General features: G+C 47.2%; 1 protein-coding gene across 1 annotated transcript; it reads left to right on the forward strand.

Moving 5' to 3' along the window:
- Positions 1-3,443: 3,443 nt before the first annotated feature.
- On the forward strand, positions 3,444-13,171 carry CNGA2 (cyclic nucleotide gated channel subunit alpha 2). Its single transcript, XM_017884079.1, has 7 exons — positions 3,444-3,510; positions 7,058-7,193; positions 7,387-7,479; positions 8,167-8,337; positions 9,381-9,488; positions 11,133-11,239; positions 11,602-13,171. The coding sequence occupies exons 2-7, from the start codon at positions 7,084-7,086 to the stop codon at positions 13,005-13,007; spliced, it is 1,995 nt and encodes a 664-aa protein (XP_017739568.1). The 5' UTR covers positions 3,444-3,510; positions 7,058-7,083; the 3' UTR covers positions 13,008-13,171.
- The last annotated feature ends 8,143 nt before the right edge of the window (positions 13,172-21,314 follow it).

A 21,314-nucleotide genomic window follows, 5' to 3' on the forward strand; every position in this document is an offset into this window, starting at 1 on the left:
GAGAGAGAGTCTTACTCTGTCTCCCAGGCTGGAGTGCAGTGGCGCGATCTCAGCTCACTGCAACCTCTACCTTCCACGTTCAAGTGATTCTCGTGCCTTAGCCTCCCGAGTAGCTGGGATTACAGACGCCTGCCACCACGCCCAGCTAATTTTTATATTTTTAGTAGAGATGGGGTTTTGCCACATTGGCCAGGCTGGTCTCGAACTGCTGGCCTCAAGTGATCCACTTGCCCCAGCCTCCCAAAGTGCTGGGATTGGAGGCGTGAGCCACCATGCCCTACCTAAAATTCCTAATCCCATGAAAAAAGAAAACAATTTCTTAATATTGAAATAGATTATAATGTATATATAATATATATTTCTATTTATATATTATATGTATTTCTATGTATATATTAGGAATAGAAAGAAGGTCCTTTCTATTTCTGATTTCATAAGATATTTAAAAAGTAAATAGGTTCTGAATTTTGTTCAATATTTTTTCTATACCAATTGAGGTGATGTAATTTTTTCTCTTTTAACTAGATCAAGTATTCTAATTATATTGATTGAATCATTTAAGTCCTTATTGAGCTTATTCTGCTTTTCTGTCAAGGATGGGCTGGGCTGTATAAGAAGCTGGGACGTCTGGTTACTTGGAGAAACCGGTTTCATAAGCCACTCCCTCACCAATCCCACTCCCCAGGAAGACCCCCTGCATCTGTTCTCCCCTGCTCACTGCTTCAGGCTCAGCACTTCCCTTTTCTGAGCTCTGTCTTCTGAGATTCCTCAGAACTTCACCAAGATCTAGCCTTTATGTCTTTTTCCCTCTCTCTCTCCCTCTCTTCCTTCTTTCCACCAACATATATGCAATGCTTTTCAGGAGCCAGCCTCAGTGCGGTGCAGGAATGTAATGGACAAGAACACAGACACTGATGCCTGCCCTCAGGCAGTACATACTCTAGTGCAGGCAGTATTGGCAAGAAGGGTGGCATAGTCTGAACACAGGCTTCACCCCAGGGCCTGAGAAACTTGGCAGAAAGCTGTGGACAGGGAGAAGGAGCCTGGGCATGCTCTTCAGGGAGAATTTAGAACGCCAAGCCACCCTGGAAGCCAGCAGTTGAGGGTCTGAAGGCCCAGTCAGTCACAAATGTCTATCTGTCAAAGGGCTGATGGTGGCGATGAATAGTGTGACTTGAGGCAAGATGAGCTGCAGCTTTCCAAGGGCACCCAGAGAGTAATGTCCAGTTGAAAGTTGGAAGGAAAGCTTGAAGCTCAGCAGAGAGGTCTTGTTGTCACCTGTACCTTTGTTAGTGGATATTAGATGCCATCCACACTTTTGTGATTCAGTGCATAATGCGTCTTCTTTCTCGGGCAACTGTTACGATTTCCCTATTATCAGTGGATGTGGGCACTTTGATACTCATATGCCTTGGTGTAGTTTCCACTGACGCTTTGCTTTTTTATTGTTGCTGTTGCTGCTATTGTTGTTTTCTGATTGTCTTTTCTTTCTGTGCTACACTGTGGATAGTTTCATTGTCTAAATAAATACTGTAAATTCATTTTAAAATCAGTTTGTCTGTACGTGCACTAATTCCTTCTTCTGCAATATCTGATCTTCTGTGAATCCCACATAGTGTAATTTTCATCTCAAAAATTGTAGTTTTCATCTTTAGAAATTTGAGTTGGGTCTTTTATATATTTCATGGCCCTACTTAACTTTTTGAACATATAGAATACAGTCGTATTAGCTGTTTTCATATTCTTGTGTACTAATTGTACATCTGTGTCAATTATGGGTTTATTTCAATTGATAAATTGTTGCCTCCTCATTATTGAGAATTCATTTGCATGGCTGATAATTTCTGAGTGGATGCCACATTGTGATTTTTACTTTGTTGGGTGCTGTGCGGTTTTGTACTTCTAGAAACATTCTTGAACCTTGTTCTGGTGTGAAGTTAAGTTAATGGAAAGAGTTTGACCCTTTTGGGTTTTGCTTTTAAGATTTTTCAGTAGGACTAGAACCATGCTCAGTGAAAGGAACAGTTATTCCTCATGAGTGAGGCAAGCCCCTTCTAGGTACTCTACCCAATAGCCCATGAACCACTAGGTTTCCAGTTTGATTGGTGGCATGAGGCACTATCCCAGGCCATGTGTGAGAGCTGGGAACTGTAATGTCTAATTTGGGGGGATGGTTCTTTCCTAAGTCATGGATAACCACCTCATTGGTGTATGCAAATAAGCACTCAGATGGATACTTGGGAAAGACTCTTTGCAGGTCTCCAGAGCTCTCTCTGTGCAGCTCTCTCCTCTGCAGTACTCTGTTCTGCAAACTTTAGCTGCTTTGGTCTCCTTTCATTCTCTTCTCTGTCCTTAACCCAGGGAGTCATCCATCAGGTTCCACCTGCATTCTCCTCTGTGCCATGGCCTGGAAACTCTCACAAAGGAGTAATCTGGGGCAGTCACAGGATTCACATTTGGCTCCTGTCTCTTAGGGATGGCTGTCCTTTGTTGCCTAATGTTTATCGTCTTGAAAACTGTTGTGTCGTATATTTTTTATATGTTTGGTTATTTCATTCTGGAGGAAAAATATGATCCCTGTTACCCCATGTTGGCTAAGAGGAAAAGGGTGGCATGTTCCTTTAAAATCAAATAATTGATACAGCAGAATCCTATGCTGTACAATGAAAGTAAAAAGAGAGGGAGTAATGGACTGGGAAAAATGCAGGTACCATGCATAGACTACTCATTTAAAACTTATTTATTGAACACCTACTATGTTCCAGGCACTGAGAAAAGATGGTAGCTTTGATTAACGTGGTAATGGTGGAGATAAAGTGATTGGATAAGAGGTATGTTTTTAAGGTAGAGCCCATATGATTTGCATATATGTAGAGTCCATGGGGTATGAAAAAAAGAGGAGTCAAGGATGATGCTAAGGTTTGTGACCGGAGTAACTGGGAGTATGGCTCCCAGTTATATGGCTTTGCCTTTACTGAGATGCAGATGATTATGGAAGGATAAGCTTTTGAGGGGAAGATAACTCACTTTTGGACACACAGAACCTGAGATGCCTATTCAAAATCCAAGTGGTTATGTGAGGGAGGTAAATTACTGTCCATGGGATAGGTTGAACTGGTTTTAAGAGTTTGCAAGTCATCAACATACAGATGTATTTAAAGCCATGAGACTGGAGAAGGAGGTGATGAAGAGAGAAAAGACAAGAAGTCCATTGAAGGACTGAGTTTGGGACACTCCAACATTTAGAGTTGGGGAAGAGGAGGAGGCCTCTTCAAAGAACATTGAGAAGTGGCCAGTGAGGTAGGAGGAGAACGAGGGGAGTAGAATCCATTATTTCAAGAAAGATGGAGTGGATAAACTGTTAGACGCTGCTCAGAAACAGAATAGAACATGAACAGACTTGCGATAAATCGTGTTCCTATCTGTCTCTTACTCTGGGAGCACCACTGAGATCGAGACTGCCAGACTCTTCTTTCTAAACTCAGCACGCAGCAGAGGACCCGGCACATAGTAGGTGTCTTGGGTATGTGTATGAGATAGATGAGTGAATGAATGGGCCATGAACTGAAACTTCTAATCTTGGCTATATGACGAACTTGTTCCTTCTCTCTCTGACTTGACTTCTAGAGGAAGGAATTTTCCTCAAAACTCTTTCAATAAACTCCTTGACCAGGCTGGTTTTTCTTTAAAGTCTTGGGCTGGCTGCTCAGCTTGTGGATAAGGAGAAAAGAAGCCTGCAACTCCACCTTGACTGTGTTTGGACTTTTTATCAAATAATCATGCCTTACTCTAGGCTGTTAAACCACCCTCCTTGAGAATCCCACTGCTCATCTAAGATCTGTTGCCCATCTCTGTTCTCTTTGGTAGGTACATGGTCTGTGGTCTTCCTTGCCAAGCCTTTTCTTGTCCTCACACTTGTTTGGTATCCCCTGTCTCTCTTTGCAGCAGCTATTGCAAATGTTCTGGCCTCCTCCAAAGTCTGCACCTACTGCTGCCTGGTGTCTCTGAAGATGAAACCCCCCGCATCCTTCCCATTTCACTTAGAACACTGGGGTTTTGCAAGAGTGAATCCCTTCAACTGTCTCGTGGCCTGTTTCTCAGCAGCCCCTTCCCATTGTCCTGGATCTGTCTCCTGTCACTTCCTCTGGTACCTGAACCTTCCCATTCCACCCATCTTTCATGGGCTCCAGCCTCAACTGGAGTTGCTCACAAGCACACATATTTTTATTATCTACTGAATTCCTCCTCAAAACCTTTAAGCTTGCTTTATTATCTTCTTGACATAGAATAATAACAGCGACAGCAAGACAGAGAGCCTTTGTCAGCCCCACACCCTCCTCCAGTTCCCACTCTATCTTTCCTCTTTTTCTTGGTCAGTCTCTTAGAAAGACTGAGCTATGTGCTCTATCTCTTGTCTGTCCCCTCCTACTCCTCGCTTGAAACTTTGTGAAACAAGCTCTCTTTCACCACCACTCCTTGACGCTACTCTTGATAAGGTCCCCAGAGAGGCCCCTATTGTTCCATCCAGTGCCCGCTCCAGCTCTCATCTTAAGGGCAAGGAGTATCTGGCACAGAGCACTTATCTTCCTGATATGGGAGCGGGGCATTGGCCTTGCAGACAGCTCCCTTCCTGAAAGTCTGCCTTCCCTGGGAACTCCCTCATGTTTCTCATACTCCCAGCCTCATTCCCCTTCACTCACTCAGCCCCTCAGCTATCTTTCATGGTTGCAGTTCCCCAGAGCTCCACCCTTAGCTTTTTTCTCTGCTGTCATGATATGGGGATGGATACATCCCCCTGAGAGCTTTACCTGCAATGTAAACTCTGGTGCTCATGTGCCCCCTCCAGTCCAGACCCCAGTGAACGCTGGGCCATCTGGAGTCCACTGCAGCAGGCCTGGAGAGCCATGTTGAAGGCTTGAGACCAGTCCAGGGCCTTGGGGATGGAGGGCAATGGGTGGACAGAACTTTGACGCTTTTTGTGGGGGCAATCAACTCAGGACAGAGGCTGCTTGGATGTGATAAAGGAAACAAGGAGTTACGGTTGACACCAGGCTTCCAGCTTGAGTGACTGGGAAGAGGGAAGGCCCCTTTCAGAGGTGGGTAACTTTGAGGAGGAGCTGATTTGACGCGATGGTATCTGGAGCCTTGGGACTTGAGGTTTCCTGGAGAGGGTGTATACATGAGACCCACCAGTCCAACTGCCTTGTTTCCCGCAAGCAGCCTGAGGGGCAGTTTCTGACAAAGAGGAGGGTATGCAGGCAGTCAGGCTCAGGGACGGGTCTGTTTCCTGGTACAGAAGGAGCAGGGGTCATGGGGTGGGGGGAATCTGTCTTTGTGGCAGAACCTTAGAGAGGGTGTGAACATATGCTCTGCCCCCAGCACTGGCCTGGCCCTGGATTACAGACCTTTTGATCTGCCAGCTTCAGCTTCAACACCAGCTTTTCCAGGAGGCCAGCCCTGAAACTCTGGTGCGAATGGCTCTGGCTTTGTTTGTGTTGCCTGGAACTTTTTGTCTCCATGGTCTGCTGTCTCCAGGGTCCAAGCAGGGACTCAGCGATGCTGGTTCCTTTCCCTCAAGGGCCCTCATTACTATCTTGGTGCCATAGTCCCACAGAGAGCACCAGATGAGCATCTCTGAGGTTGTTTGACATACCTGCCATTGCCATGGTGATAGCTTCAGAGGCTGGAACAAGCTTGGGCGGGGACTGAGGGAGCTCCCGGAACAGCTTCCGGACTGTGTGGGTCCAGCAGCATGGGCTGTGGGAAATCTGGGAGTCATGCTGACCATTTCTGGCCACACCTGGTAGGGCATGCCAACCAGCCCTGGCAGGGAAGAACTCCTCCAAGTACCTCCTGACTCTGTGGCAAGAGACACTGTGGGACACAATCTCCTGTCCCTCCTCTAGATTGCTACCTCCTGGGCTATTCCTTCTCCATCTGTTTTTTGGGCACCTCATCCTCTGCTCAACTCTTAAATATTGGGGTTCTCCACAACTCTGCTCCAGACCCTCACTTTGTCTCCTCTTTCTTTGTGATCCCACCCACTCTCTCCATTGCTCCCCACATGCACTCCTTCTCTGAGTCCCATCCATTCTCCTTCCTAGATAGTTACGTACTCTGCTTTCTTGTCTTGGGCTCCATCAGTACTGTTGTCCAGCCTCCTCCCTGCCCCAGCCTTCACTCTTGCTTTCCCTCTAATGCAGGCTCCACAGAGCAGCCAGAGGGATTTTTCTGGCAAAGAACACTGCCCTTGTCCCTCTCCTGCTCTGCGCAGAGGAGAGAGCCCTCACTATCAAACTATCAAAGCGAAAACAAAACAAAATAAACAAAAACTGTTTAAGCCATCTCCCTGTGCCTTCGCTTTGCAGATGTCTGGCACACGCTTAAGTTGCCAAGCACTTCCAAGGCAGCCACTGCCCCAAAGCCCTGGCCCAAGGGAGGAGGTATGTCTCCCTGGCCCACAGCAGCTGCTCGCTACCCCACACCTCCCCCAGCCACCCAGATTTCTGGTTCTCCTCACTGGAGACCACCTCAGAGCTTATGCTCCTTAGGGAAGAGGGAAGCTATTCTGGGTCAGGGAGATGCACTTCCTCCCTTGGGCCAGGGCTTTGGGGCAGTGGCTGCCTTGGAGCTGCTTGGCAGCTTACGTATGTGCCAGACATCTGCAAAGTGAAGGCACAGGAAGATGGCTTAAACAGTTTTTGTTTGTTATGTTTTGTTTTAGCTTTGATAGTTTGTATGTAAAAAAAAAAAAAAAAAAAAAAAAAAAAAAAAACTGGGGTAAAATAGAAAAGCAAGCACTTTTTGTAGTTTAGCACTGTTTCCATTTGCAATTACATATTAGGGTTGGGGGAGTACCCTCATTTTCTTGGCCCCTGGCGCCTGGCACTTAGGGAATGCTGTATCCCACTGCCCTGACTGTCATAGCAGTGCCTGAGGGTGCTGAGGTTGGTGAGGTGGGCCTGGGTTCTAATCCATCCTGTTCGCTTGCCACTCTCCCACTCTCTATGGGTGTCAGGGTCCTCTGTGACCTTCTTCTTGGCCCTCTTCCTGGCAGATAAGCGCTCTGGTTGTACATGGAGGATGACTGAAAAAGCCAATGGCGTGAAGAGCTCCCCAGCCAATAATCACAACCATCATGCACCCTCTGCCATCAAGGCCAATGGCAAAGATGACCACAGGACAAGCAGCAGGTGAGTCTGCGTGGTATCAGGGAGGGTACAGAGGCTGCTACTTCTTCCCAGCTCTGCCTCATTGTCACAGAGCAAGCAATCTTTGTCTCTAGGACAGCCTCTAAAAAGAACACAGGATTTCTAAGCATGACGCAGGAGGGGAGACAAGTCGTGCCCTGATAACCCTGGGTCAACCCTGCTCTTTTTTCCGCAGGCCACACTCTGCAGCTGACAATGACACCTCCTCAGAACTGCAGAGGCTGGCAGACGTGGATGCCCCACAGCGGGGAAGGGGTGGCTTCCGCAGGTGGGTCCCACCACTACCCTGCTGCTTTCCTTTCTTACTCATGGGGCCTGTCAGGGTGGCTACCACTGCCCTCCTCTTCCCAGTCCCACTAGTCCTGTCCACCAAGACCTCCAGGGAGCACTGTCGGTGGTAGCAAAATGTAATTATTTCCTCATGAGGCCTGGGCAAACCCCAAGGCAGGCAAGCTCAGAGGGGCCAGAAAAGGCCTCCCTTCACATTTGGCTGTCTCAGCATCAGAGAGTGATACCCTTCCCAGTAGAGAGGACTAGGTAGAGGACCCAAGGCCTCTCTATCCCAGAGTCAGAGGCTCCATAGGGAAAGCAGGAAGCTCAGGGCAAGCTTTACTCCTGACAGTTCCTGCCTTAACACAATCTCCATCTTGTCCTGAAGACCTCCTCTTTGCTCTTCTCACCATCAACTGAGATGGCACTTCCTATAGGAAGTCTTCCCAGGACAGCTGTCTTCCCCTGGACTGCATTCAGGGTCATGCCTGAGCCCCAGCCCCCTGCCCTAAGTACTGGCCTCTACCCCAGCTTTTAGCACACGGGAAATCATGGTCTGGCCTGTTTGTAGGTTTCACTGTCCTTCTTTCATCTTCCTCAGCAGACAGTGAGCTCGTGGGGACAGGTGCTCTCTGAACAGCATGAGTCTTGGCTCTGGCCAATGCTTCTTTTCTCTCACCTCTAGGATAGTTCGCCTGGTGGGGATCATCAGAGAGTGGGCCAACAAGAATTTCCGAGAGGAGGAACCTAGGCCTGACTCATTCCTCGAGCGTTTTCGTGGGCCTGAACTCCAGACTGTGACCACACAGCAGGGGGATGGCAAAGGCGACAAGGATGGCAAGGACAAAGGCACCAAGTACAGCTGTTCAGCCTGTGGGGCTCAAATGGGCTCCAAGCATGCAATGGAAGAGCTCACTGGGGTTTCCATGCTACTGCCAGGGGCTCTGACAAACCCTGCTGTAGTAAGGAGAGTGGTGGGCAAGGGTGACTTGCAATGTTTTCAACTCCAGAGTATTTCCATTGTTCCCCCAACAGCCAGTGGCCTACTTGCCATGAGAACCTCTGGTGTCTTTTCTTGCCTTAGTTGCCTCTTGCCAGATGTCCTCTTGCTGCACGTGAATGTACAGCCCAGTTCCAGTGGCCAGGAAATACTGAGAGGGTGCATTCAGGGAGTGCCCTGGAGGGGATGCCAATCTCAGCTCCACTGTGGGCGAGGAAGTGGGTCTTTGAAGAGATCATGTAGAAAGCTGGAGGAGAAGGGATGGATGATGGAGCAGGATAGTGTGGGGAGGGCAGAGAAGGCAGAGCTGGAGGGTCTGTCCTTTGAGGAATGAGAAGACGACTGCAGATGTCTGGCCAAGCTGACATTCCCCACCTCTGGCCAGTAGAGGGAAAGCAGGACACAACATCCCTTGCCAAAGCAGCACACAACATCTGGGAAAGTGATTTGGAGGCTGGAGGCCAATGACTGAAAAGGGAGGGTGAGGTGGGCAGGAAGCTCGTGGTGCTCACTCACCTGGAGCACCTGTCTTTAGGGAGGGATGTGGGAATAGGCGTAAGCCCCAGTTACCATCCTGTGGAAATCCCTTCCCAGGCCCTGAGACCCACCGCTACTGAAAGCTCTGCCCTCTGGGCAAGGGACCTGTAAGATGCATGGGAATCAATGGACCTATCTAGGTTCAGAATGGGAAGATGGGTGCCCCTGCCCATCTGAGTTCCACTCAGATGCCCAGTACCAGGTTGTAGGTCTCTGAAAAATGGGGCCCTCAGCCAACCCATCTTTCACCCCACATATCCCCTTTGGCAGTGCTTTCTCAGGCACCTCTGGTTTCTGGGAGCTGGGGTGCTATCACACTGGGAGACCTGATCCCCAAGCTTTGCCTTTGTCTGTCTTCTCAGGAAGAAATTTGAATTATTTGTCTTGGACCCAGCTGGGGATTGGTACTACTGCTGGCTGTTTGTCATTGCCATGCCTGTCCTTTACAACTGGTGCCTGCTGGTGGCCAGGTGAGCAGGGTGGGGCCCAGGAGGGGTGGCCAAAGCAACCCAGTCTTCAGAGCCCGGGATTGACAGCGCAGCAGTCCCTGGATACCAATGGCACCTCCAACTTCTCTGTTAACCCCAACCCTCTCTCCATTTAATATGCCATGAAGATTTCTTGTCTGTCTTGTGTCTGGGACAACTACAGTGGCTCCACACACCTAGGGTGCATCTTCCACTTTTGCAACAAACATGCTTGACAGAAAACTAGGATTTGGTGATGCCATTCCCTCCTCACAAACCCTTAAGTGGCTCCCCATTGTCCACGGGATGAAGTTCAAGTCCTAAGCATGGCCTTCAAACTCCTCTGAACCTGACCTTTTTCTCTTGCTACACCTTCTGGACACACCCTAGCCCCAGCATTCACCACTCTTGGATCAGAACACGCTGTTTCCTCTAGAGAAAATTCCCTTTCCTTTCCGTTTTCCACCTATGGAGATTCTTCTCCTTGCAGGCTCAGTTCAAAAGCCACTATCTACATGTAGCTTTCCTTGGCAGCATTCCCCAACCTACTCCATCCCAATCACATTCATTCATTCAGCAAGGATTTGACTGAGCACCTCATGTGTGCTCAGTGCTGGGGATAATGTGGTGAGCACAACAACCATGGTCTCTGCTCTCCTGGAACTCCCAGGCTAGTGGCGGACAATGACTGTAAACCTGAAATGAAACAAATGACCAGGATGATGCCAGGGACTGGTGGAAGAGAGCTGCTAGAGAAAGGGCAGTTGGGATCACGCTCTCTGAGGAGGTGATGCCTTAGTTGGTGGGAGGGAGGCAGCTAATTAGATACCTGAGGATGGTGGAGGGAGCATTCTGGCCAGAAGAAACAGCATGTATAAAAACCCTGTCTCGGGATGGCCTAGTGTGGCTGGAGGCTGTGAATGAACCATCACTGGCACGGGCCAACTCTGCAGACTCAGTGGGAAGGGCAGGGGGCTGGAGTTTCAGTCTAAATGTGACCAAGTAGTCAGAATTAATGGCTCTCCCCTTTGACTAGTACACTCACTGGACAATCATCCTGGGCTCTGTCCCTGACTCTGCTCTCCCCCAACCCTCTCCCTACTCAGTTGCCAAATCCTGCCACTTCCTTTTAAAATGTTCTTGCAACCTCCAACCTTTCTCCATTCCCACTACTACCCTCTCTCTCACATGTATTGGCTAGTGCTGTTTGTTGAGTGCTGAATAAGATGTATGTTGAAGAGATGAGCATGGAGACGGTTCAGTTGTGTTCTGTAGTTTGTTCTTCCAATGACTTGTTCATTCATTCAACTCACAGCCTTTGAGTGCTCAAATCCTGTTGCCCTAGGTCAGGCATGGGGCATGCCGTAATGATTAAGAGGGGTGCCTGCCTTCCTGGACCTCACAGTTCAGGGGGTGAGACAGAAAATTAATGGTCAGTGGTGCTGTCTATGTAGTGATGTTATGTCATGAGGAGGGGTGGGGCAGAAGTTACTTGTAGATAAGTGTCTCTTGGCATCAGGCTGACTGTGACTAAATGATGCCCCTGGTAGCCATCCCAAGTCCTGCACACAGTGAACACTCAGTTTGGGACCTCCAAGGGACCTTTGGCTGGCTTTGAGGGTGAAGCTTAGTCCTGTCCTCCTGCAGAGCCTGCTTCAGTGACCTACAGAAAGACTACTACCTGGCGTGGCTGGTGCTGGACTATGTCTCAGATGTGGTCTACATTGCAGACATCTTCATCAGATTGCGCACAGGTCAGTGAGCAACTGGGATGCAGGTAAATCCGAAGGCCTGAGTCCAAATTTTTAGAAAGTCCACTGGACATGGTGTTGGACTAAATTACTTGGGCGGGACTCTGGTAGGTGAGTGCCCCTCTTTGAATCTCATGGTCCCACATGCATAGAGAGGTTTCAATCAGGGGGTGTTCTCTTAGAGTCCTTCTGGCCAGCCCTGGTATATGAGCTATATCCCTCCTTGGGAAGGAGGTTTCAGTGACCGGTATTTTCCTTGCCTAGAGATATTAGCCTATAGGGAAGGATATATATATATATATATATATATATATATATATATACCCTGAGGGCAGAGGTGACATGCCGGCTTGCATCTCTACTAGGTTTCCTGGAGCAGGGGCTGATGGTCAAAGATACCAAGAAACTGCGAGACAACTACATCCGCACCCTGCAGTTCAAACTGGATGTGGCTTCCATCATCCCCACTGACCTGATCTATTTTGCTGTGGGCATCCACAGCCCTGAGGTGCGCTTCAACCGCCTGCTGCACTTTGCCCGCATGTTTGAGTTCTTTGACCGGACAGAGACACGCACCAGCTACCCTAACATCTTCCGCATCAGCAACCTTGTCCTCTACATCTTGGTCATCATCCACTGGAATGCCTGCATCTACTATGTCATCTCTAAATCCATAGGCTTTGGGGTTGACACCTGGGTTTACCCAAACATCACTGACCCTGAGTATGGCTACCTGGCTAGGGAATACATCTATTGCCTTTACTGGTCCACACTGACCCTCACTACCATTGGGGAGACACCACCCCCTGTAAAGGATGAGGAGTACCTATTTGTCATCTTTGACTTCCTGATTGGCGTCCTCATATTTGCCACCATTGTGGGAAATGTGGGCTCCATGATCTCCAACATGAATGCCACCCGGGCAGAGTTCCAGGCTAAGATCGATGCCGTGAAACACTACATGCAGTTCCGAAAGGTCAGCAAGGAGATGGAAGCCAAAGTCATTAGGTGGTTTGACTACTTGTGGACCAATAAGAAGACAGTGGATGAGCGAGAAGTTCTCAAGAATCTGCCAGCCAAGCTCAGGGCCGAGATAGCCATCAATGTCCACTTGTCCACACTCAAGAAAGTGCGCATCTTCCATGATTGTGAGGCTGGCCTGCTGGTAGAGCTGGTATTAAAACTCCGTCCTCAGGTCTTCAGTCCTGGGGATTACATTTGTCGCAAAGGGGACATCGGCAAGGAGATGTACATCATTAAGGAGGGCAAGCTGGCAGTGGTGGCTGATGATGGGGTGACTCAGTATGCCCTGCTCTCGGCTGGAAGCTGCTTTGGTGAGATCAGTATCCTTAACATTAAGGGAAGTAAAATGGGCAATCGACGCACGGCTAATATCCGCAGCCTGGGCTACTCAGATCTCTTCTGCTTGTCCAAGGATGATCTTATGGAAGCAGTGACTGAATACCCTGATGCCAAGAAAGTCCTAGAAGAGAGGGGTCGGGAGATCCTCATGAAGGAGGGGCTGCTGGATGAGAATGAAGTGGCAACCAGCATGGAGGTGGACGTGCAGGAGAAGCTAGGGCAGCTGGAGACCAACATGGAAACCTTATACACTCGCTTTGGCCGCCTGCTGGCTGAGTACACAGGGGCCCAGCAGAAGCTCAAGCAGCGCATCACGATTCTGGAAACCAAGATGAAACAGAACAATGAAGATGACTATCTGTCTGATGGGATGAGCAGCCCCGAGCTGGCTGCTGCTGACAAGCCATAAGACTTGGGGCCCAACTGTTTCTCCAGCCTTGGCCTTGATCCCAGGAGCTAGAGGAGCTATTTAGATCTCCAGATTTACATGCATTACCCTCATGTTCCCTGAATTCTCCCAAAAGCCTCCTGACCCCGGGTTTTTGGCCTAAACATCCAAGATTCCACCTCCAAGTTTAGCCCATTTTGTGGAGAGTACAGACTGTGTTGGCTGGGCTTCCAAGAGTTTCAGCCTGCCTACTGCTGAGGAAGGGAGAAGGGAGCAGCTGTCTCCGAGGGGTCTGTCCTGGGACTGGGAGCCTGGGCAATGATCTGCTCTGAAGAAGGCCATTTGCAAAATGACATACACCTTGCTGCAGTACTGCCCCCCTCTGGCTCTTTTGCACATAGTCACTTCTCCCTTGGTTCTGGCTACCACTTTTTCTAACATTTGTTCTGAATACTCCCTTTTCCCTGCACATGCGTGTACTTTAAGCACCTACTATAGACATTTAGATCAGGTACCCAGTGTCTGTCTCCCAAGACAGGCCAAGGGATGTGATAGTGTTGTTGGGAGGGGGTAGAAGGGTGCCCACTAAGGGCTATTCCTCCCCATCAGATACTCTAGTTCCTATTCTGTCCTACTCAATCTAGATTGATCTGTCTGCTAGCCAGGATGGGGTCTCTGCAATCTTCTGTGGACCAAGGAGATAGACCTGGCTTCTGGTCCATTTCAGGGCAGGGAGTGAGGAGCAAGGCAACTGGCGTTTGTCCACCTGGAGACAGAGGTAGCTGGCAGCTCTGGCCATCCCTCCCCTATGAAGAGCATTTCTGAAGAGCCCCTGAAAACTACTGTTGGTGGGGAGACTCTTCAAGTGAATATCTGTATTAGAGGCACCTATGAGTTAACAAATTCCTTCGAACTGTCTGTGGTTATTGCTCAACTTTGCTATTCACATTCTCTCCCTCCCTCCATTAATCCCTCTCTTTTCCCTATATGGTTGTCCCTCAGTATTCATGAGAGATTGCTTTCAGGAGTCCCCATAGATACCTAAATTTGTGGATGTTCAAGTCCCTGATACAAAATGACGTAGTATTTGAATATAACCTATGCATATCCTCCCATACTTTAAGTCATCTCTCGATTATTTGTAATACCTAATACAATGTCAGTGATATGTAAATAGCTGTTATATTGTATCTTTTCTTTGTATTATTTTGATCTGTTATTTTTTTTCCTGAATATTTTTAATCCGCCATCGGTTGAACCTGCAGATGTGAAACGCAAGGATATGAAGGACAGACTACTTTTCTTCACCCCTATCCAGAACTCTTTTGGTCCAAAATACACTCTCCCACCTTTCCCTGTCTGCCTAAACCTTATGGGTCCTTCAGGGCTTAGCTCAGGCACCACCTTCTCTCAGAAGGCCCACTTGACTGCAACGACTCGCACACTTGTCAATTATCTCCTCTCTGTACTCCCACAGTGCATAAGAACCTCTCTGTCCTGGTTTTGTAATGTGGGATCAGTTTTAGTGGACTTCGTTTCCCCTCCTGACTGTGGACAAGGCCAAGACAGTCTCCCTCATGGGTCTCTTTGCAGCCTCAGTGACATAGTTAGCACTGAGGAGCATTCAGAGAACATTTATTAAATGGGGGAGTAAGTGAACAGGTGAATGAGTGAATGAATGAATGAATGAATGAGCAAAGAAACACAGCTGACCAAAACTCCTATGCTTCTCCCTGCCAGCAGTCATGCCTTGACAGAAGCATTGGCTCTGCTGGGGGAGTTGGGAAAGGTCTCCTGGAGTATCATGTCTTTCAGCTGGGCATTATAACCTGATTAGGAGCCTGAAGGAAAAGTATTAATTAGTGAGCAAGAAAATCTAGGTGCAGACTCAGAGGCCTTCCTGTTCACATGCACACCACTTATTTATGCATGTACTTCTTGTGGTGAAATACACATAAAATTTACCATCGTAATCACTTTTAAGTGTACAGTTTGGTAGTGTTAAGTATATTCACATTGTTGTGAAAACAATCTTGAGAATTTTCATCTTGCAAAACTGAAACTTTGTCCCCAATAAAATTCCCCATTGCTTCTACCCAGCCCCTGGAAGCCACCATTCTACTTTCTGTCTCTATAAATTTAACTTCTCTGGGGACCTCGTATAAGTGCTATCATACAGTATTTGTCCTTTGTGTCCAGCTTATTTTACTCAGCATAATATCTTTAAGACTCATCGATGTTGTAGCATGTGTCAGAATTTATTTCCTTTTTAAGGCCAAATAATATTTGATTGTATAGATCGCCACATTTTGCTTAGTCATTCATTTCTCAATGAACACCTGGGTTGTTTCCACCATTTGGCTATGGTGAATATTCCTGTATACATGGGTATACAAATAGCTCTTTGAGACCCCGTTTTCAGTTTTTTGGGTATATACTCAGAAATGAAATTGCTGGATCACATAGTAATTCTATTTCTAATTTTTTGAGGAACGATTTTCTTTTTTGTATGCCACCAAAACAGTGACATCATTTTACATTCCTACCAACAGTGCACAAGGGTTCCAATTTCTCTACATTCTCACCATCACTTAGTTTCTGTGTTTTTGTAGCTATCCTAATGGGTGTGAGGTGAATCTTATTGTAGTTTTGATTTTCATTTCTCTAATGACCGGTGATTTTGAGTATATTTTCACAAGCTTGTTGGCCATTTGTATATCTTTTTTGGAGAAATGTCTATTCAAGTTCTTTGGCCATTTTTTAATTGGAGTGTCAAGTTGTAGAAGTTCTTTAAATATTCTGAATATTAAACCCTTATCAGATATGATTTGCAACTATTTTCCTTATTCTCTAGGTTGCCTTTTTACTGTGTGACCATGGGGATTGTGTCCTTTGGTATGCAGAAGTGTTTAATTTTGTTGTAATTCAATTCATCTACTTTTGCTTCTGTTGCCTGTGCCTTTGACATTACCATTCCTTTTTAACTGAATTCATCCTTCTGGCCAGGCTTCTTTTACACTTAGTGTAGTTTCTTGACTTCTTCCCTAGCTTAGAGGAAGAAATCTTAACCAGGGGAAGACTCACCAGGAGGGATCTGCAACATGACACATGCCTAGGTCCTGGTCCCTGAAAGTTGCAGCAGGAGGGAGATACATTCATGATGGAGCAGTGCTTTGTGTACACCCTCGCTTTGGATACTGGGTTTGGAGGAAAGGCTCTAAACCCCTTTGCCTCAAGAGAACCCTACACAACAGGAGGAATCGTTGGAGACCCAGCCAGCTCCTTGCCAATACCTTCATTACTAAGGTTGCACTGAGTTCAGTTTTTACAGTGTCTTGGAACCAGGGCAATGTGTAACTTTTGCAAGCGTAAGATGGTACTGGGGCCAGAAGCAGGGGGATGACTGCATTGAAATTTTTTGCCTTGATTTCAGCAAGAAATCTGCAGTGTTCTCCCTGGAGCCTGGCTCACCATCAGCCCAGCCCCAACAGGTACCTGATTTCCAGCCCACGTCATGGGATGGACATTGTGTCTTGGATTTGGTTTTCCCCAGGGCAAGGCAGGCACCTTCTCTGGATCACATGGGGAGCTCAGTGGTTCAAGACACAGACTCCAGGGCTCAGCTCCCACCCTCTTCCAGTTTTATTTTCCCCAGATATCCTGGGGTCCAGTCTCCCACAACTTTTTGCTGTGTCTCGAATGTCTATGTTTTCTTAAGCTTTCAGATATTTTCTTTTTTTAAAATAAAATTAAATATAAATTTTATTAAGGATTTCAAGTTACATACTTCACTTCAAATCTTTCTAGAATGGAATGGAACGATTTTGGAAACTTGGAAAAAAAGTTGCATAAACGCGGATATCCCTTGAAATTTCAATTTTATAAAGACAATTATGCAGAACCACATCCCCATATGTAGACAAGACTAGGCTTAATCTACACTTCACTTTTGGCAATAGCTATTTCCTAAAAAGAATGGAAAAAGGTGATTTTGCTTACCGTTCATTCAATTTAAAAAACGGATCTATCTTTAAAGTTTCAGAAAAAAAGCTGCAATTTTTTAAGATGAAACTATGATTCCGCTCCCCGCTTCCCCCCCCGCCAAAAAAAAGCAACAAGAAGTGTCCTAATAAAGCAAAGGAAAAAACGTTTGTGAAAATAAAGAGAAAAAAACTTAATTAATCTTTGGTTAAGAATTCCAGTAATTTAAAGTTAAAAATCTTCAGGAGAGGAAATGCAATAGCACTACAAACAAATGTTGTTGTCAGCATTCCAAGACCTTAACACTTAACTTTATCTTGTTTCTTGGATCTGGGCAAGGCAGCGAATTCTTTTAGATCTTTTCGTGTGGCTCCTATTTTTAAAGAAAGTAAAGAATGGATGCAACTATTCACAATGTTTCCTTAAGAAACATTTTTCAGATATTTTTTTTTGGATGACTGGTATTGTAAGTAAATTACCATAGGGAATGCAGCTATAGTTATTGCAAGTCAATGAAGAACTAAAGTGGGAAAATAAGATATTTTTGACAAAAAAGATGCCATTAAATTTCAGACCCTGTTAAGATGCCATAATTTTACAATATCTCCAGGCTAATTATTGTTTAATTTTGGGGGTTGAAACTTTTTTTTTTTTTTGACGACAGCGAGGGTGGACTATTGGATTGTCATTAGAGGAAGGTCTAGATTTCCTGCTCTTTATAAAATTACATTGAATTCATTTTTAGAGTTGATGAAAACTTCCTTTTTGAGAAGTTAGGGTTAAGGTCTTGGAATGCTTTCAGGTATTTTCTCACGCTGTTCCCTCTGCCTGGATTACCGTTTTCTGCCTCTTTTTCTTCTGAGATTAAATTCACAGGCCCCTTCTCTGAGTCCCACCACAGCTTTCTATGTGAGACTCCCTTGCACATTGGTCTGCAAGTGTCTGTTTAGCAATAATGTCTTCTCATCTAAAGACAGCTTGTTCGTTGAGAAAAGGATGAAGGAACAACAGAAGGAATATCTGTGTGCAGCTTGTCGTGTGTGTGTTTGTGTGTGTGTGTGTGTGTGTGTGTGTATGCCTGTGTGAGGACCTGGATGTCAGCCTAGGCAGTGTCTGTCTCTGGCCAACCCCTCACCCACCCTCTCTCCGGTTGCTTTCTCTGTAAGAGCGTGAATCTCCTGTCTGTTGCTGGCCGCCGCCCCCGCTTCTCTCCTATAACTGGCTGTAATACAGGAACTGAAGTACATTTTCCATTATGTGTTGGATTTATTCAGCACAGCCTGTTGTTTCCTGCTCTTGATTTTAAAATGTTTAAATTGGAATGTTTTTTATTTTCCTTTGAAAATATCAATTGAAGGTAAATTGCTCTATTTGAATATGGCCATCAATTTGCTTTTCTCTGCATTTGTGACCCTCTATAGAAAACAAAAGTCCCCTTTCCTGCGCACCACACTCCCTCTTCTTTTGGTGTGACCTGTGGTGGCCCTTGTCTGGCAAGCCCAACCTGAGTCCAAGCCTCGGAAGCATGCATTCCTTGGTCTGAAGCTTAAAGTTAGGCTGACCATTTATTCCTTCCCTTCGGTGAATCCGAGGCAGAGGGTCTTTGTTTTCTGTTTAACCCGGAAACAAGGAAGCCCCCAGTGCACAGAGATGGGGAACCCTACCACCAGAGGGCGCATGAACCTCAGGAAAGGGTGGTGGGCTCCACTCTGTGAACCCTCCACACAGCAGAGAACTGAGCAGGGCCGGTTGAGGCAGTTAGGTGGCTGCCCCCCCCCCCCCTCGGGCCTTGCAGAGCTATTGGACCAGGTCTTTTTTCCACTGTGCCCCACTGTGGTCCCTTTGAAGGCCCTCAGAGGTTCCTGGGTGACAAGGCCAATGTCCAGTACAAGTTTGTTCATGCTAGGTACCCAGACTCTGCTGGAGATTGGGGAAGGAGAGAATGTCAGGATGGAATTACAGGGAGACTTGAGCACTGTGGTTGTCATTACTTATTGTATTCAGAAAAAAAAAATACTAGAAATCTGAAAAACCCTTGATGTTATGGATAAGATTGGTTAGCATGGAGCTAATGTCAGCCTACTTAAAATTGACATAAATAAAATTATTACAAAAATAATTGTTCCAGTGTCACATGAAGGTAGTACACAGATGATTGTATACATATAGCCAAATACCTACTCGATGCCACCATGCTATTTGAAAAGTAACACCACCGTAACTCACCCCTTAGAGTTTCCTAGAGAACCTGCTCATCTTCCCATGTTGGTAATGGCACTTCTGTCCTTCTAGTTGCTCAGGCCAAAGCCCCTGATGTAAGCCTGGATCCCTCTCTTTTCTTCATCCACTGCATTCAATCAGCCAGAAACTACCCTGTCTGCATAACTTTTCAAAGTCCAGTCAGAATCCATGCACCTCTCTCACCTCCGCCACTCCTGCCCTCGTGCAGGTCTCTCTCCTGGATGACTACAGTCGCCTCTAGACTGGTGTCCCTGTTTCCACCTTTGCTCCCTCCACTCCAACCCACTCCCCATCTAGCCAGCAGAGTAGTCAAAAGCAATGAAAGTCATGTCTCATCCTGCTTGCATTCTTTTGGGGTCTTCCATTACTCTTATAATAAAATTCAAACTCATGGCTTGGTCTCCAGGTCCTGTTGCACAGCCCCCACCAGCATCCTTGGCCTCACCTGCTTTCTCTGCCGGCCTCTTCTGGAGTCAGGTCCTCCAGTCTCCTCTGAGTTCTTCAAACACACCCAGCTTCTCTGTCCCTTGGCAACTTTGCACTTGTTGTCTTTCTGTGTTGCTCTCTTTTCCTCTGGACCTTCTGTGGCTGGCTTCCTGTCCTCAGGACTCCACAACGAAAAGAGCCCCCAGCCTCCCAGTCATGCTGGTCTCAGCACCCTGTGAGGTTTCCCTAACAGCACTTAGCACCCTCCACAATCTTCTTGTTCATTGGTTTCCTTGTTTATTGCTCGTTTCCCCAGTTAGAATGTCAGCTCCCTGAGATAGACCTTTGTGCTGGCCCCCACTGCATCTGCAGCACCTAGAGCAGCTACTGGTACCTAGTGTTCTGTACACGCCCAATACTGGGAACTTCTTAGGGGCTGGCTTCCTCCTTTGTCTCTAATGGACTAAACCCCATATCCTCAGCTGCTTCTCTCTGCCCATCCTCATAGCCCTACAGGTTTTACTCACACAAAACTCTTTGGTATTCCATAACCCAACTGGAGCTGTCCCATGAGGAACTTGGCTTACACCTACTTCTATCCCTACCTCTGTCTGCAACATTCCCCTAATCCTTCAAAGTCACCTCTAATGTCACCTCCCTCCCAAAGCCTTCTTTGATCCCCTACAAACAAGTGTGACTCCAGCTATCATCTGTATTTGTGGCTTTCCTTCTCCCTTGTTCCCAGAGGATGGGGCTGTGTGAGATTCATGCTGCCCTCCTATAGCCAAAGCTACTTGCAGGAGGGTATGTGTGTGGAGGAGGAGAGTGGGTGTGGACTTGGTTCCCAGAGGGCTCTGCTAAGGTAGAGCTTCCCAGTTGAACAGGGAACTGAGGTAGGCAGGTGTGGGGTACCAGCTGGCCCCAGCAGGAGGAGTACTGTGCCATACTGGCTGTGGGTTCAGTGGCAGGTCACCTTCCCCCTGGCAGGGACCGAGCTGCCAAGAACTAAGTGATTTTGCTTCTCTCCGAGGCAGACATTTCCCTGGAAGGACAATCTAGCCCTGATTCAGGGCCTGACACCAAGCCAGCTACAGTTAGCATGACGGGGAGGGTGATGAAGATGCCTTTCTAGATAAAATGTTTGCTAAGCCCAGGTCAAAAAGGGACTCAATGCTGTGGCTCGGACCAAGGCCATGCTTAGGGAGGGCCCGTAGGAACACTGGCCTGGGAGCCCTGTAACCTAAGCTTGGTCCTGTTCCACTCCCATTTTCTGGGGACTTGGACAATTCTATTCCTGGAAATCTGGAACATAGCACAGTAGGGTAGCTGAGGGAAGAGGACAGTATGCAATAGAGCCTCTTTCCTTGGCTCCCCTAGGCTTGAGGAAGACCCTGCTCTTTCCCAGTGCTGCCAGCCTAACTGCATATTCACATGACTCAAACTGGGCAGTGCTAAGGGGGCCTCAGCAAGCTGCTGTCTTGTCTTCTATGGACAGATTTGTCCCTGGAACCTGATATTTGCCCAGGGTCTTGAAAGATGCAGAAGAACTGGAAGGGCAAGCAGGATGAGATGCCAGGTCCCACAAGCCAAATGAGCAAGAGTGTTGAAGAGCAAGACCAATGGCCCCAGTCTGTGGCCAGGAGGGGGTTCAGTGGAGCATGAACCTAACTCTCTCCTGGG

Source organism: Rhinopithecus bieti, unplaced genomic scaffold (genome assembly GCF_001698545.2).
Source record: "Rhinopithecus bieti isolate Rb0 unplaced genomic scaffold, ASM169854v2 scaffold_14838, whole genome shotgun sequence".
Taxonomy (NCBI): domain Eukaryota; kingdom Metazoa; phylum Chordata; class Mammalia; order Primates; family Cercopithecidae; genus Rhinopithecus; species Rhinopithecus bieti.

Bases quoted from the DNA above. Each gene is read 5' to 3' on its own strand.
- CNGA2 (XM_017884079.1), top strand. From the start codon at position 7,084: ATGACTGAAAAAGCCAATGGCGTGAAGAGCTCCCCAGCCAATAATCAC. The intron at 8,338-9,380 runs GTACAGCTGTTC...CTGTCTTCTCAG, and splicing joins GGCAAGGACAAAGGCACCAA to GAAGAAATTTGAATTATTTG. The intron at 9,489-11,132 runs GTGAGCAGGGTG...GTCCTCCTGCAG, and splicing joins TGGTGCCTGCTGGTGGCCAG to AGCCTGCTTCAGTGACCTAC.